At 42.1% G+C, this 14,303-nt stretch overlaps 1 protein-coding gene across 5 annotated transcripts in view; it reads left to right on the forward strand.

The window, feature by feature from the left end:
* The window catches only part of ulk4 (unc-51 like kinase 4), a 411,327-nt gene that overhangs the window by 55,466 nt on the left and 341,558 nt on the right, over positions 1-14,303 (forward strand). For all 5 annotated transcript variants that reach the window (XM_078539600.1, XM_078539595.1, XM_078539598.1 and 2 more), the window contains 3 exons: positions 2,039-2,116; positions 7,448-7,508; positions 9,587-9,768. In XM_078539600.1, the coding sequence (XP_078395726.1) occupies positions 2,039-2,116; positions 7,448-7,508; positions 9,587-9,768 (321 nt within the window). The remainder of the gene's footprint in view (positions 1-2,038; positions 2,117-7,447; positions 7,509-9,586; positions 9,769-14,303) is intronic.

A 14,303-nucleotide genomic window follows, 5' to 3' on the forward strand; every position in this document is an offset into this window, starting at 1 on the left:
AGAAGGGACTAAATAATTGCAATAAAAGCTTCAATTCTATATTTCTAAGACTGCTAAGACTAAAGGATCAATCGCATTTTTACCACACCTCTAATGTACAAAAGTATCTCAAAGAACTTCACCTTGCTGGAGTCAAAAACTGTAATCAAGCCTAAGGGGAAGAGATTAGGAGGGCTGAGTTGGAACTTTCTCATAGAGGTGAGTTCTGAGGGAGGTGGGAGTGCAGGGAGAGGGCTGGTGGTGGTATGGGGTTTAAGAAGAAGAAGAAAGACAGAGGAGTTTATGTCGGTAATTCCAGAGAATGGTGCCTGGGCAACTGAAAGCACAGCACCAATGTTGGGGCGAGATGGGTGGGAGATGCTCAAGGCCAGATTCAGAGATTTGCTCGGGAAAGGGGTGGTGGCAGCTATGTTCAAAGATGTTGGGGATGGGGGGGAGGATAGTTGCAAGGCCATGAATGTTTGTTAACATGAGGATGTGGATTTTAAATTAGAGGTGACTTGGGCACGGGAGCCAGTCAGATAGAAAGGTCATAGTTGATGGATATGCAAGACTCAGTGGAGAGTGGGATATGAGTAGCAGAGTTTGCATGAGCTGAAATTAATTGTGGGTAGAGGATGATGTTCAGTAACCCAACTGCATTTTTGGTTATACTTCTGTCAGTGAAATAGACTCCAAGTATAAGAACAAAGTTTTTCAGTTGTACACTGATTGTTTAGTGTGGCATTGCTGCTTGCAATTCCATTTCAAAAATCTTCAAAGCATAAATGTGACCCAAATATGATGCTGGATTAAATTCAATTAAAATGGTACATTTTTGCATGAAATTTATGGCTTATTTTTCAGTTTTCTCTAGGAGGCAGCATGCACATGATATTAATAGATTTCCATTTTGTGACTTTGTAAATACCTTAGTTATGTTTACTTGAAGCTCTGCAATCCTTGCGCATTGCCTTGGAACTTGCCCGCGTCTGTGGCTGCCTCAGAATCACCTTTGGAGGCAGCATGCCCAATTCCAACCTGCCCTGTCCACCCTAGGACAAAAATGTGACAGGTGGGAGCCTTTTTAAAGGAGACAGGTCTGTCGGGTTGGGAAGTTTCCTGACTCAATTTCCCATCTTCTCGGCAAAAATCTGGCCTCAAATATAGTTTTTAGGGGAAGCGGGGTGAAAAGCTAAGGGGCAATGGGCCAGGGAGGAACAGACATGAATCAGATCTCAATTAGAATGTCATATATACTGTGTGTTGGAAGGATTTGCAGGTGGATACTCAACTTGTTCGGCCTTTCCAACTAATGCAGCGCTTAAAATTGGTACCAGGGATGAGATACATAGTTACACAGAGATTGGAGAAATTGGAAGCACACGGAGAAAGTTATGAGGAGATTTGATAGAGGTGTTCAAAAGCATGAAGAGTTTTGATAGAGTAAATGAGAAGAAACTTTCCAGTGGCTGAAGGGCCAGTAAACAGGGGACACAGATTTAAGGCGATTGGCACAAGAACTGAGGTGATACGAAGAAAACATTTTTTAGACAGCCAGTTGTTGTGACCTGGAACGCACGGCCTGAAAGGGCGGTGGAAAGAGATTCAATAATAACGCGCAAAAGTGAATGAGATAAATTCTTGTAGGGGAAATATTTACAGGGCAGGAGAAAGAGCAGGGAAGTGGGATTAATTGTATAGCTCTACGAAAGAGCCAGCACTGGCAAGGTGGGCTGAATGTCCTCCTTTTGAGCTGTATCATTCTATGATTCTAAAATCCTAAGTCCAAGTTTATAATGGAAATTGCCTATGTGACCTTGTCATGCTTAATTACACCCATTGGAGGAGATTGTAACTGCAGTAGTTTTCATTATACATTTGGATACAGGAATTTATAATGGAAAATTTGACAGGATGTGCATGCAGATGCAGTATTTTTAATGTATTAATAGATACAGTTATTATCAGGCTGTGGATTAATCATTATTAATACATAATCTCTTATTTTATATGTGACAATATTATTCTCTTGTATCTTTTTTCTGCCAACCAACAGGATATGGACTCTAAAATAAAAGGGCTTATATACACTGAGGCTGACCTTACAGTGACCCCCATTATGGATAACCCTAAGGTAACCAGAACAATATTTGCTTTTATATAATGCTTTTTAGCTAAAATTAACTTCTTAGTGATTTTATGTTTCCTTCTATGAGGATTAAAAAATACGATTGAAAATGCTTAAATGAATCCAGTTCTATTTGTTTTGTTTTAAATCCAGTTTACTAAGAAACCCGTGTGCTTATGTTAGGAATTAAGAATTAGGAATTTGCCTTCCCGGTGATACTCAAGGATAAGTTGCTTCAAAACCAAAGGATTTGAGGTTGAGATGTTTCTAAAAGGTACAGAAAAGTAGGAAGTTGGAGGGGATGTTTGTAGTTATAAAGTATGATTTGTTATCAGGTTGAACCCCTAGTGATTTGTGCAGAGCAGGACTTTTTTTTATTAACCTGTTCATGGGATGTGGACGTTGCTGGCTGGGCCAGCATTTATTGCCCATCCATAATTGCCCTTGAGAACAGAGTGGCTTGCTAGGCTATTTCAGAGGACATTTAAGAGTCAACCACATTGCTGTGGGTCTGGGGTCACATGTAGGTCAGACGAGGTAAGGATGGCAGGTTTCCTTCCCTAAAGGGCATTAGTGAACCAGATGGGTTTTTGCCACAATTGACAATGGTTTCATGGTCATCGTTAGACTTTTAATTCCAGATTTTTACTATTGAATTCAAATTTTGAACCCAGGTTCCCAGATTACCCTGGGTATCTGGAGTACTAGTCCAGTGACAATAACACTACCCCACCGCCACAAGAGTATCTCTTAGATTCACAGGTGTGTTTTTCATATCCTATAGAGCTTGCGAGGTACCCATTATAGGATTTTTGGTAAGATTTTATGTTTTCTGATCTTGCTCTCTGTAACTTAATTGATTTCAATTACTTCAGCTTGCCATTTAATAAATTCACTTTGGTTCAGACAAGGCAAAACAGAACTCTGGATAGAAAATTTTAAAAGAAGTTTATTAAAAGAAGAAGGTATACTTGACAACTACAAAACACTGACTCTACAACTTCATACGGCTGATGAGATTGGAGAGGCATAATCCTCTCAAATTCCTTCGTTGACAGCGGTTTCTTCTGGGATTCTGCCTCTGGAGCTTTCAGCACACAGCTAGCAAAAATATCTCTCGGAACCTTGGTTTTTAACCCCTAAATTACCATTATCTCATCACAAATTAGGTCCATTGTAACTTAACAATTGGTCAATTTTAATACTGCCTTATTTTGATTGGATTTCAGTTACCTGCGTAAATTGTCAGGTTCCATCACAGTGATGTTAGTATTGAACCAGTCAGCACTTTTCTGCTTTTGCTTACCATATTCTGAGAGTGTAGTATTGTGAATGGTGTCTCAAAGTTTGTTCCATTTCGCTTCAGCAGTAGAGCTCCTGTTCAATTGAATCAAATGGCTGTTGGTTTTTATCTGGGTAGGCAGTATGGCTGACATTGATATGACAGCCTTTCTGCTTTGAATGAAAAAACCTCAAGGGTTGCATCCTAACCCTGGAGCACACCAGGGTGAGACCTGTTTCACAGTTAATGTTGTGACAGCTGCACGTGTTGAGAATGCTGTTCAGAGAGTCAACTCTGGTGATGATCAGATCCATCTGGTGCCAGTGGCCGGATTTTGGATGTCTCCAGGGCATCTTGTGGCATAGTTTGTTCTGAAAGAAGGTGTTAGTTATACAAAGCTCATGGCAACAACAAAGCTCCAGTGGTCTTTCTCCGTTCTCATTTATCTTTCACGAGCCCTGGTGTCTGAGGCAGGAGGGCCGTGCCTCATGGTCCATACTCACTCTTACGTTGAAATCTCCCAGGGGAGGTAAAAAGTTCTAATTTAGAGATTCTGCTGATAGTAGAGTCAAGCTCCTCATAGAACTGGTCTTTTGCCTCCGATCAGGCTGAAGCATTTGCAACAATCTTCAGCCAGAAGTGCCGATAGGTTGATCAATCTTGGCCTCCTCTAGAGGTCCACAGCATCACAGATGCCAGTCTTCAGCCAAGTGATATAAAGAAACGGCTGAAGGCACTGGATACTGCAAAAGCTATGGGCCCTGACAATATTCCAGCAATAGTACTGAAGACTTGTGCTCCAGAAGTTGCCGCGCCCCTAACCAAGCTGTTCCAGTACAGCTACAACACTGGCATCTACTCAGCAATGTGCAAAATTGCCTAGGTATGTTCTGTACACAAAAAGCAGGACAAATCCAACCTGGCCAATTACCGCCCCATCGGTCTACCCTTGGTCATCAGTAAAGTGATGGAAGTGGTCATCAACAGTACTATGACGTGGCACTTGCTGAGCAATAACCTGCTCACTGACACTCAGTTTGGGTTCTGCCAGGGTCACTCAGCTCCTGACCTCATTACAGCCTTGGTTCAAACATGGACAAACAAGCTGAACTGTAGAGGTGAGGTGAGAGTGACTGTCCTTGACATCAAGGCCGCATTTGACTGAGTGTGGCATCAAGGAGCCACGCTCCACTGTTTGGAGTCATATCTAACACAAAGGAAGATGGTTGTGGTTGTTGGAGGTCAATCATCTCAGTTCCAGGACATCACTGCAGGAGTTCCCCAGGCTAGTGTCCTAGGCCCAACCATCTTCATCTGCATCATCAATGACCTTCCTTCCACCATAAGGTCAGAAGTGGGGATGTTTGCTGATGATTGCACAATGTTCAGCATCATTCATGACTTCTCAGATACTGAAGCAGTCCATGTCCAAATGCAGCAAGACCTGGACAATATCCAGGCTTGGACTAACAAGTGGCAAGTAACATTCAAGCCACACAAGTGTCAGGCCAACAAGAGAGAATCTAACCATTGCCTCTTGACATTCAATAGCATTACCATCCACTGGATCCCCCACTATCAACATCCTGAAAATTACCATTGACCAGAAGCTGAACTTGACCAGCTGTATAAATACAGAAGCTACAAGAGCAGGTCAGAGGCTAGGAATCCTACAACGAATAACTCACCTCCTGACTCCCCAAAGCCTATCCACCATTTATAAACCATAAGTCAGGGATGTGATGGAATACTCTCCACTTGCCTGGATGAGTGCAGCTCCCACAACACTCGAGAAGCTTGACAACATCCAGGACAAAGCAGCCCGTTTGATGGGCTCCCCATTCACAAACATTTACTCCCCCCACTACCAACACACAGTGGCAGCAGCGTGTATCATTTACAAGATGCACTGCAGGAACTCACCAAGCCTCCTTAGAAAGCACCTTCCAAACTCCCGACCACTACCATCTAGAAGGACAAGGGCAGCAGACACATGAGAACATCACCATCTGGAAGTTACCCTCCAAGCCACTCACCATCCTGATTTGGAAATATATCGCAGTTCCTTCACTGTCGCTTGGTCAAAATCCTGGAACTCCCTCCCTAACAGCACTGTGGGTGTACCTACACCACAAGGACTGCTGCAGTTCAAGGAGGCAACTCACAACCACTTTCTCAAGGGCAATTAGGGATGGCCAATAAATGCTGGCCTAGCCAGCAACGCCCATATTCCATGAATGAATAAAAAAAGATGTGGAACCTACTGTTAGAGCATAGATACTCATGAGGTTAACTGGCCCTGTTTGAGTTGACAGGCACATGGAGATTATACGTTCTGAACCACTTGTTTGGCGGGGGGGTTTCTATCATTGAGAGTAGTGAGCTCCTTACAACAAAACCTGCACCCTGCTCATGCATTTCCTCTGAACTCTACCCCGCAAGATGAATGTGTAATGTTTTTCCATCAGTGATCCACTCCCTGCTAGCCTTGTCTCTTGTAGGGAAGTGATGTCCATGTTCAGCCTATCAAGTTTCATGTTGATCACTGCATGCATATCGACCAGCTGCAGCTGTCTCTCAATCATGTGCACATGGTTCTGACATTCCAACTTGCTAATATAAGAGTTGGGCATCTGACTTCTTTTCATTCTTTTGCCTGGTGCAATGGATTTGGTCCACTTGTTGAGCAGACACTCTAAGCTCCAAAAAGCAGATGGACTGTGGCGGGTTAGCACCTTACTAGTTGGGGGCTGACCGACTTGAGGTGGGCAGTGGCTGACTTGTGGGGCACAATGGTTGCTCTCACTGGAAGGAGCCTGTAACACCTGTTTTCTACACCTTTCAAATCAGGCTTATCACTCGGTAGCTGCTGTCTCCTGTGTTGTGTTAACGCTCTGCAACGAAACTAGAATGTCCTCTCCAGGGTCCAAGCCTGGGCAAAATTCATGGAGACCCTGGGCTGCCCAAGCATCAAGGTCCCCCTCTCGACCTCCCTGGTTGAGTCTAAAGAAATGCAAAGCTCCACATTTGGCACCTATTTGTTTGCGGGAGTTGCCGGAAAGGTGACAGCAGACATGTCAGCCTTTGGACTCCATTCGAGCCTTTTTGTCAGGGTTTACTACCTTAGCCTTCAACTTTTCCAAGGAATCCACAAGGCAGTGGAGCTACTCACCCATAGCTGGGAGTTTAGTTCATGATTCCCAGGACGTTTAAGAGGAGGTTTGGATCCCCAGGCATAAAGTGTGCAGGCCCACAGTCTCCCCCAGTTAAAAGTAGAATACTGGCAGACATGCTGGGCTGAAATGCAAACAGCAATCCCAACAATGATGGGTATGATGATTGTAAGAAATCCAAAATTAGATAGCAAATTAACCATTGTTGTCAGTTGTTGTGGAAATCATGTCCCATGCTTGGCTTATTAACATGTAACCTCCTCCTGCTCTGTATGATGCAGCATATAGCTAGAAGGAGAATTTGAAACGAGGTCAAGCTTGCTCTAATTTACACCACATCATTTAAATTTAACTCATCACCAAATCCTTTCTATGGAAAGGTGATCAAAATTACAAAACCTAACTGTGCATAGGAGGTTGTTTAGAGAAGGCATTCAAATCTGTGCTATCACTATTTTTGTTCTTATGAATATAATCTATTCGAAATTTGAAGATATTGAAAAAAATGTTGAGTTGCATAATTTGAATTAAGCGAAGTAGTAAGATAGCAAATCGATGTTTAAAAACAAATCAAATTATGAGCTGATTTGAATTGAACAACTTTGAGTTGAAGAATATAGTGCATGATGCTTATGTGTGAGAAGGATGGGATATCTTGGTGGAATATTTTTTTGATTTTTTATTGTGCATCCAATAAATCTATAATGTGCTATGCTTACTGATGTCTCATTAATTAAGAAATTTTAATTTCAGTTGAACAATATTTGCTTTTCTTCAGTGTTTTTTCTGAATTACTGTATTTCTCTGTGCTGTGAAACATTGCAGTCTTTTAACTGTAAGTCGCCCTAATAAACGTATTTCTCTGTGTGTTTTATGTTACAGATATTGAAACCAACACCCATGAAGTTTGATGCCAAAACATTAAGTGTTCCAGCCTATTCAGGTAAGTGTTAATAGAAATTTGTTATGAATAAAGGAGAGGCTAAGGTTGGAATGGAGATTGGAAAAATGTAGTTTTGGTACTGGAAAGGAAGTGAGATTTGAAACTAAGCTCTAGGTTGAGCAGGAATTTTTGGATCGTGTGGTTCAACCTGAGTGAGTGACCGAGGAAGGGGAGTGATATCAATAGCAAAGGAATGGAACTCATGACCTGCTGAAAACTGTGGGTTTAGCTTGCCCAGTTGGGAACCTTTAACTCAATCCATGACTTGATGTTGGCTAAGTCAGGCTGTGAAGTCTTCTCATTTACTTACCCCACTTGCTCACTTGTCTACTCATTGCAAGTGATCCTGACTCATCTGCTTACTTGTTCACTGTGAGTCATTCCCCAATTTGCTTGCTTGCCCAGACTGAAGATTTGCGAGTTTGTCTGCTCACTCACTCAGCCCCAACTGCTCCTTGGTCAAACTCTGCGTGCTTAGCATTCACAAGTCCGCTAAGGTGCTCTTTTTGACCCTGCGCGAGTGCCTTTTGACTAGTCACTCGCATGCCTACATTGAATGCTTTCAAACCTACCTGCTCCCAAGTACTCCCTGACTTACTTGCTTAGTGATCTGCTTTGAGAGCTCCCTAACCTTCCACCTCTTCCCTACCTCCACATCTGCTACCTTGAGAGCCGTCAACGTACCTGCTTATTTACAGCCTCAGTACTTTCTGGCCTGCCTGTTTACCTGCTCTTCTGTCTGAGGTACTTCCCTGTTCAATGCAGGGAAGACCCACTGCAGGAATTCACCAATGCTCCTTAGACAGCACCTTCCAAACCCATGACCACTACCACCTAGAAGGACAAGGGCAGCAGATAGATGGAAACACCACCATCTCGAAGTTCCCGTCCAAGTCACTCACCATCCTGACTTGGAAATATATCGCCATTCCTTCACTGTTGCTGAGTCAAAATCCTGAAACCCCCTTCCTAACAGCACTGTGGGTGTACCTACACCACATGGACCGCAGCGGTTCAAGAAGACAGCCCACCACGACCTTCTCAAGGGCAACTAGGGATGGGCAATAAATGCTGGCCTAGCCAGCGACGTCTACATCCCATGAACGAATGTTTAAAAAAAATGTTATGAGAAGTAAAGGAAAAGTATGGAAGAGAGTAACAAATTGGTGAATGAGAGAAAGCAGGAATAGATGGAGCAGAGTGATTGAACAAGAAGTAGAGGGAAGTGAAAGAAGGAAACCGAAAAATTGGAGAAGGAGCGTGGCTTTTAAAGAGGTTGAACAGTATCATCTACCTAGGGTAGAGTATCATGAAAAGCTGAAAGTGTTTTGGTGGATTTGGCCCAAAAAAAATGAATTAAATATTTTTTGGTGATGCTTATTAGGGAAAGGCAAGTTGCTTGAGCAAGCTGTGAGAAAAGTTCACTTTTTAATCAAAAAAATTCTGCAAAATGTTAATTTGCTCCAGTTAAATTATATATACTTATCTTGCCCTTCCCAGGAGATGCGTTGACTGCAATTTATTCATATTTATTCCCCTCTGCTATCATCTAAAAGTGTGTTTGCAATTTCTTTCTATGGGGAAAAATGACTAAAATCAATCTGCCCTCCTATTGCATCTCAATGACAAGCTTTTTATGAATTGGATGAACATCTGTTATATTTAGATGATTGTAGGACATAGGATACTGAGATATTAGAAGAGCAGTTGGCCATTGGTAGGTGTTACACAAAATGACAACCAGTAACCCCCTCAGGGAAGGACAATGAATAGCTTTTCAACAGTTTGAACAATTGAGCACTTGACTGGCAATCAATTCTCAGGGCAAGCAATTACTTTAACTTGCCTGTGTCAAGCTACTACATAGAATGCCCCTTGAAAGCAGGGTATTCCACAATGCGGTATTTGTTGGTCATGTCAACTTATGGTTATTTGTGTTTTTCCTTGGTGACAAAGCTCTAATTTGCTTTTGGTTGATAGTCTTCATGGTTGAAGAATGCATTAAGGCTGCCTAAGCAGACTATTACATTGCAAAGGTAAAAAAGTTAATGGTGTCCTTGTGGCTTGGTAAATTGCAGCTGAGAAATTGGCATCCCTAAAGGGACAGGATTGGACTCTTTTCATACAGCAGCTGTGCTCGCTGATTGATGCTGGAGAGAAGACTGCAGGGGCACCAAGAGCCAAATTGAACTTGATGTGCTATCTCTGTTCAGTGACCAGTCACAAGGAGGTTGCTACAAGACTAATCGAGTCACAGCTGGTAAGTGACAAATTCTTCAGTGTTTAATGACTGACTGCAGATACCAGGGGTTCCATCAGCATGTCAGATAGATTCTTAGAATTATGACTTTATTTTCTATTTATGAGAACTGGCCCTGTTTTTGCTTGATTTTGTCTGGTAGTGGGACTTCAAAACAGTCTCCCTGCGTTGCTGGCATTTTAGTATTTTAAGTACACTGAGAATCTCTGACAGCTTATTGCATGGAAATTGGTTCTTTTGCTGTGGAAGCGTTTGAAAACAGGAGGGTAATTCTTCCAAGTGAAAGGTTTTATTTACTCCACACTTGAAGACAACAATAGTCATACCACAGACCAGATCTTTTTTTAATTCTTTCATGAGATGTTGGTGTTGTTAGTAAGTACAGCATCTGTTCTCCATCCCTAATTACCCCTGAGAAGGTGGTGATGAACCGCCACCTTGAACCGCTGCAGTCTATGTGGCGCAGGTACACCCACAATGCTGCTGGGAAGGGAGTTCCAGGATTTTGATCCCACAACAGTGAAGGAATGACAATATAGTTCCAAGTCAGGATGGTGTGTGGGTTGGAGGGGAACCTGTAGGTTGTATTGTTCCCAGATACCTGCTGTCCTTGTCCTTTGAGGGGGTCGAGGTCATGAGTTTGGAAGGTACCATCGAAGGAGCCTTGGTGAGTTGCTACAGTGCATCTTGTAGATGGTATACACTGTTGCCACTGTGCATCAGGTGTGGAGAGAGTGAACATTAAAGTTGGTGAAAGGGGTTCTGATCAAGCTGGCTGCTTTGTCCTGAATGGTGTTGAGCTTCTTGAGTATTGTTGGGTAGACGGTGGTGTAACACTTATGTTTATTGAATCCACAGAGGTATTTATATTATGAACATAGGAAAATGAAGGACAGTTAAAGGCCAGTTGGTCGGTTAAGCCTGTTCCGTACGGTTACGGTGCAGCTTATGCACACCATGGCCTCCACATCGCCCCACCATGCAATTTCTGGGGGAGGTAAAAATAAACCCATTTAAAAAAAACTTTAGAACAATTTTGTTGTGGGGGGGTGACTGGCGAGTTCCTCTGCAACCTCTGAAGGCCTTTGTAGAAGTGTGATGAAAATATAATAATTTTCATAATATTATTGTGATTTATTGTAAAAGGTAGGTTAATAATGGGGTTTGGATAGTGCGTGTGTGTGTTGGGGGTGGGGGGATTTAATTGAATTAGAGACAGCTGGTCTGGGGGCTTTGAGTTATCAAAAGGGAAGCTAGGTTTGAAATGCTAAATATGTAAACATGGCTGAAGTTTTAGAATGTGAGGTGTGAGGAATATTTTCATTTTTAGATAAATTAGGTTAGTTTGAATTTCAAAGAGATGGTAAGATGTTACACCTAGCTATAAGAAGCTAAGCCAAACAGTGTGTTTATTTTTCCCAAAGGTTACTGATAAAATTAGTACTATGAAGGATATATATTATGAGAAAAGTAAAGTTTCAGAAAACACATGGGAACAATGGAATTTGCATTAAAAGGGAGAAACATGCATAAAGGAGATGAGGCTATGTGGAAGGGAGAAGGCAGCCTAAGATCTAACACAAGTGTGAAAAGCCTCCTGCCTCTGTTTATCAAGTTGGTGTCTACGGGAACCGAAGCTGAGAAAACTCACTTTGAGTACCAGGGTATTGTGTGCTTTGCCTGGGTCAGTTTAAATCTATTTGTTTTTACTGTTGCCTTAACGGAGGTGTAACTGGAAGCCAGATTAATTAAGGGAATTAGGAGTTATTATAGTAGTAATTTGTAGACCTATCTATGTGCTTAAAATCTTTTTTATTAATAAATGTTTAATTTAGTTTTGTAAAAAAAACCCTGAGTCTCGGTGGACTTATTACTACTGAATTCAAGGCACACATCTCGAATAAAATACAAATTGCAAAACAGTTGTGGCAGCTGTTTCAAGTTTCCCTCTGGTATTTGAGCAGCTCGGCATTTACCATCCGCTGTGCCATAACAGAAATTTCAGGAAACAGTGAACGGGAACCATTTTCCCAACACCCCACCAATCTTATATGTTCCATTGCTTCTGGTGCCCCCAAGGATCAATCCTTGGCCCCTCTATTTCTCATCTATGTGCTGCCCTTGACAACATCATCTGAAAACAGGTCAGGTTCCGCATGTACGCTGACCACACCCAACTCTACTTCACCACTACCTCTCTCGACCCCTCCACTACCTTTCATTGGTCACAGAGTTTGTCTGACATTCCTTACTAGATGAACAGAAATGTCCTCCAACTAAACTTTGGGAAGACCGAAGCCATTGTCTTTGGCCTCATCACGAACTCCTTTGCCTTGCCACTGACCCCGTCCCTCTTCCTGGCAATTGAACCAGACTGTTGACAACTTGGTTATCATATTTGACCTTGAGATGGGCTCTCGACCATATATCTGCTCCAGCACCAACATGTTTTACTTGCACCCCTGTAACATTGCCCAACTCCGCCCCGGCCTCAGCTCATCTGTTGCTGAAACTCTCATCCATGGCTCTGTTAAATCTTTCTGCTTCTCTGCTTCTCTATCTCTCCCTCTTCCTTCAAGATTCTCCTTAAAACATATCTCTCACCAAATTTCTAGTCACCTGTCCTAATATCTCCATATGTGGCTGTGTCAAATTTTGTTTTTATTTTATTTGACGTTCTTGTAAAGTACCTTGGCGCTATATAGATGTTGTTGTACACTTCCTCGTTATAGGTATGTGAATGTTTATGTATGATTTGCTTTTTTTGTGCTTCATATTTCTGTTCAATTGTAAATAAAGATATGAATTATTTTATAATATTATCCTTCAGCCTGTATGACTGTATTGCCCTTTGAAGAGTGTTGGTAGCAGTAGTGTATTAAACAAAATTCCCAGCCTTCATCAGCCTGGCAAGTTTGCTCTGGGTTTGCTGTTGGCTGCTAAAGACCAACAACTTAGGAACTGCCTGTGCTAATGCCACAGTCAGGTTACAGTAAAATTGGCTTATGTTAAATCTGGTAAATGGATTACTGCAAGTGAGATAATTGCTGTTCGCTTGGATTAATGCTCTTGAAGATAGTTGCACTTTCCTGTTCATCAGAGTTTCAGTCAACTCACTGGAAGTGATATTCCACAATTGAAGGAGAAGGTGGTTCTGTCAGCAAACTGAATTGTAAACCTCCCTGTACATAGGTTGTGCTTATAAAGCCAAAGTTGATTTAGGAGTCAATGTTCAACTGGCTATTATCATCTGAAGATAATGAATTAAGTTACTGGTTTTGTGCAGATTTATCAGACTGAGCATCGTATCACTGGATCTATTCTTGGCCCACTCCTATTTCCCATCTTCATAGTGGCTCACAGCAATATTATCCAACAGCACATCATCAGTTTTCACATCTATGCTGACGATGCCTTGCTCTACCCCACCACCACTTCTCTTGACGCCCTTCACTGTCTTTAAATTGTCACACTGCTTGTCTGATATCCTGTACCAGATAAGCAGAAATTTCCTGCAACTAGATTTTGGGAAGATCGACTGTCCAGTCCCTTGCCACTGACTCCATCTCTCGCCCTGGCAATGGTTTGAGACTGAATTGGACTTTTCACAACCCTCATATCATAATGACCCTGAGATGAGCTACCGACCACATAGCCACACCATCACTAAGACCACTTATTTCCACCTCTAACATTGCCTGACTCTACCCTGACCTCAGCTCATCTGCTGCTGAAACCCTCATCCATTTATGGTGCCATTTAGACTTGACTATTCCGAAGTATTCTTGGCTAGCTTCTCACTTTCTACTATTTGTAAACTTGAGGTCATGCAAAACTCTGCAGCCTGTGTCCTAACTCACCAAAGGTCCTGTTCACCCCTACCCTTGTGCATGCTGAACCACATTAGCTCCTGTTTAAATGGCGTTTTGATTTTAAAAATCTCATTCTTGTTTTAAATCCCTCCATAGTCTCACTCCTTATCTTTGTTACCTCTTCCAGCCCTAGAACCCCCACAGATACCTGTTTTCCTCCAGTTCTGGCCTCGTGAGCATACCTGATTTTCTTGGCTCCACCATTGGCAGCTGTACCCTCAATTCGTATGGCCCTAAGCTCTGGAAACCCCTCCCTAAACATCTCAGTCTCTTTCTCCTCCTATAAGATGCTCCTTAAAATCTACTTCTTTGACCAAGCTTTTGGTCAGCAGCCTTAGTATCTCTTTACATGGCTTAGTGCCATTTTTTTTTTGATAATGCTCAAGTGATGCATCTTTGGGCATTTTTCTATATTAAAGGTAAATGCAACTTATTGTTATTGTATGTCAGTGGTGTTATTGTTTAGGCTAGATCTGCTGTCTAATAATATTTATTGCCATACCCCGAATGAAAATATTCCTAGGAATATTGATGGGTCACTGGATGTCTTCAGGAAAATTGGCCTACAAATATTTTTGTGTTTATAAATATACAATGCAATGATGTCACTTGCATCAAAATACATCATTGTTGTGTCACCCTCATTTTAAACCATTGCGACAA

This window comes from Cetorhinus maximus, chromosome 3, assembly GCF_964194155.1.
Source record: "Cetorhinus maximus chromosome 3, sCetMax3.hap1.1, whole genome shotgun sequence".
NCBI classification, from domain to species: domain Eukaryota; kingdom Metazoa; phylum Chordata; class Chondrichthyes; order Lamniformes; family Cetorhinidae; genus Cetorhinus; species Cetorhinus maximus.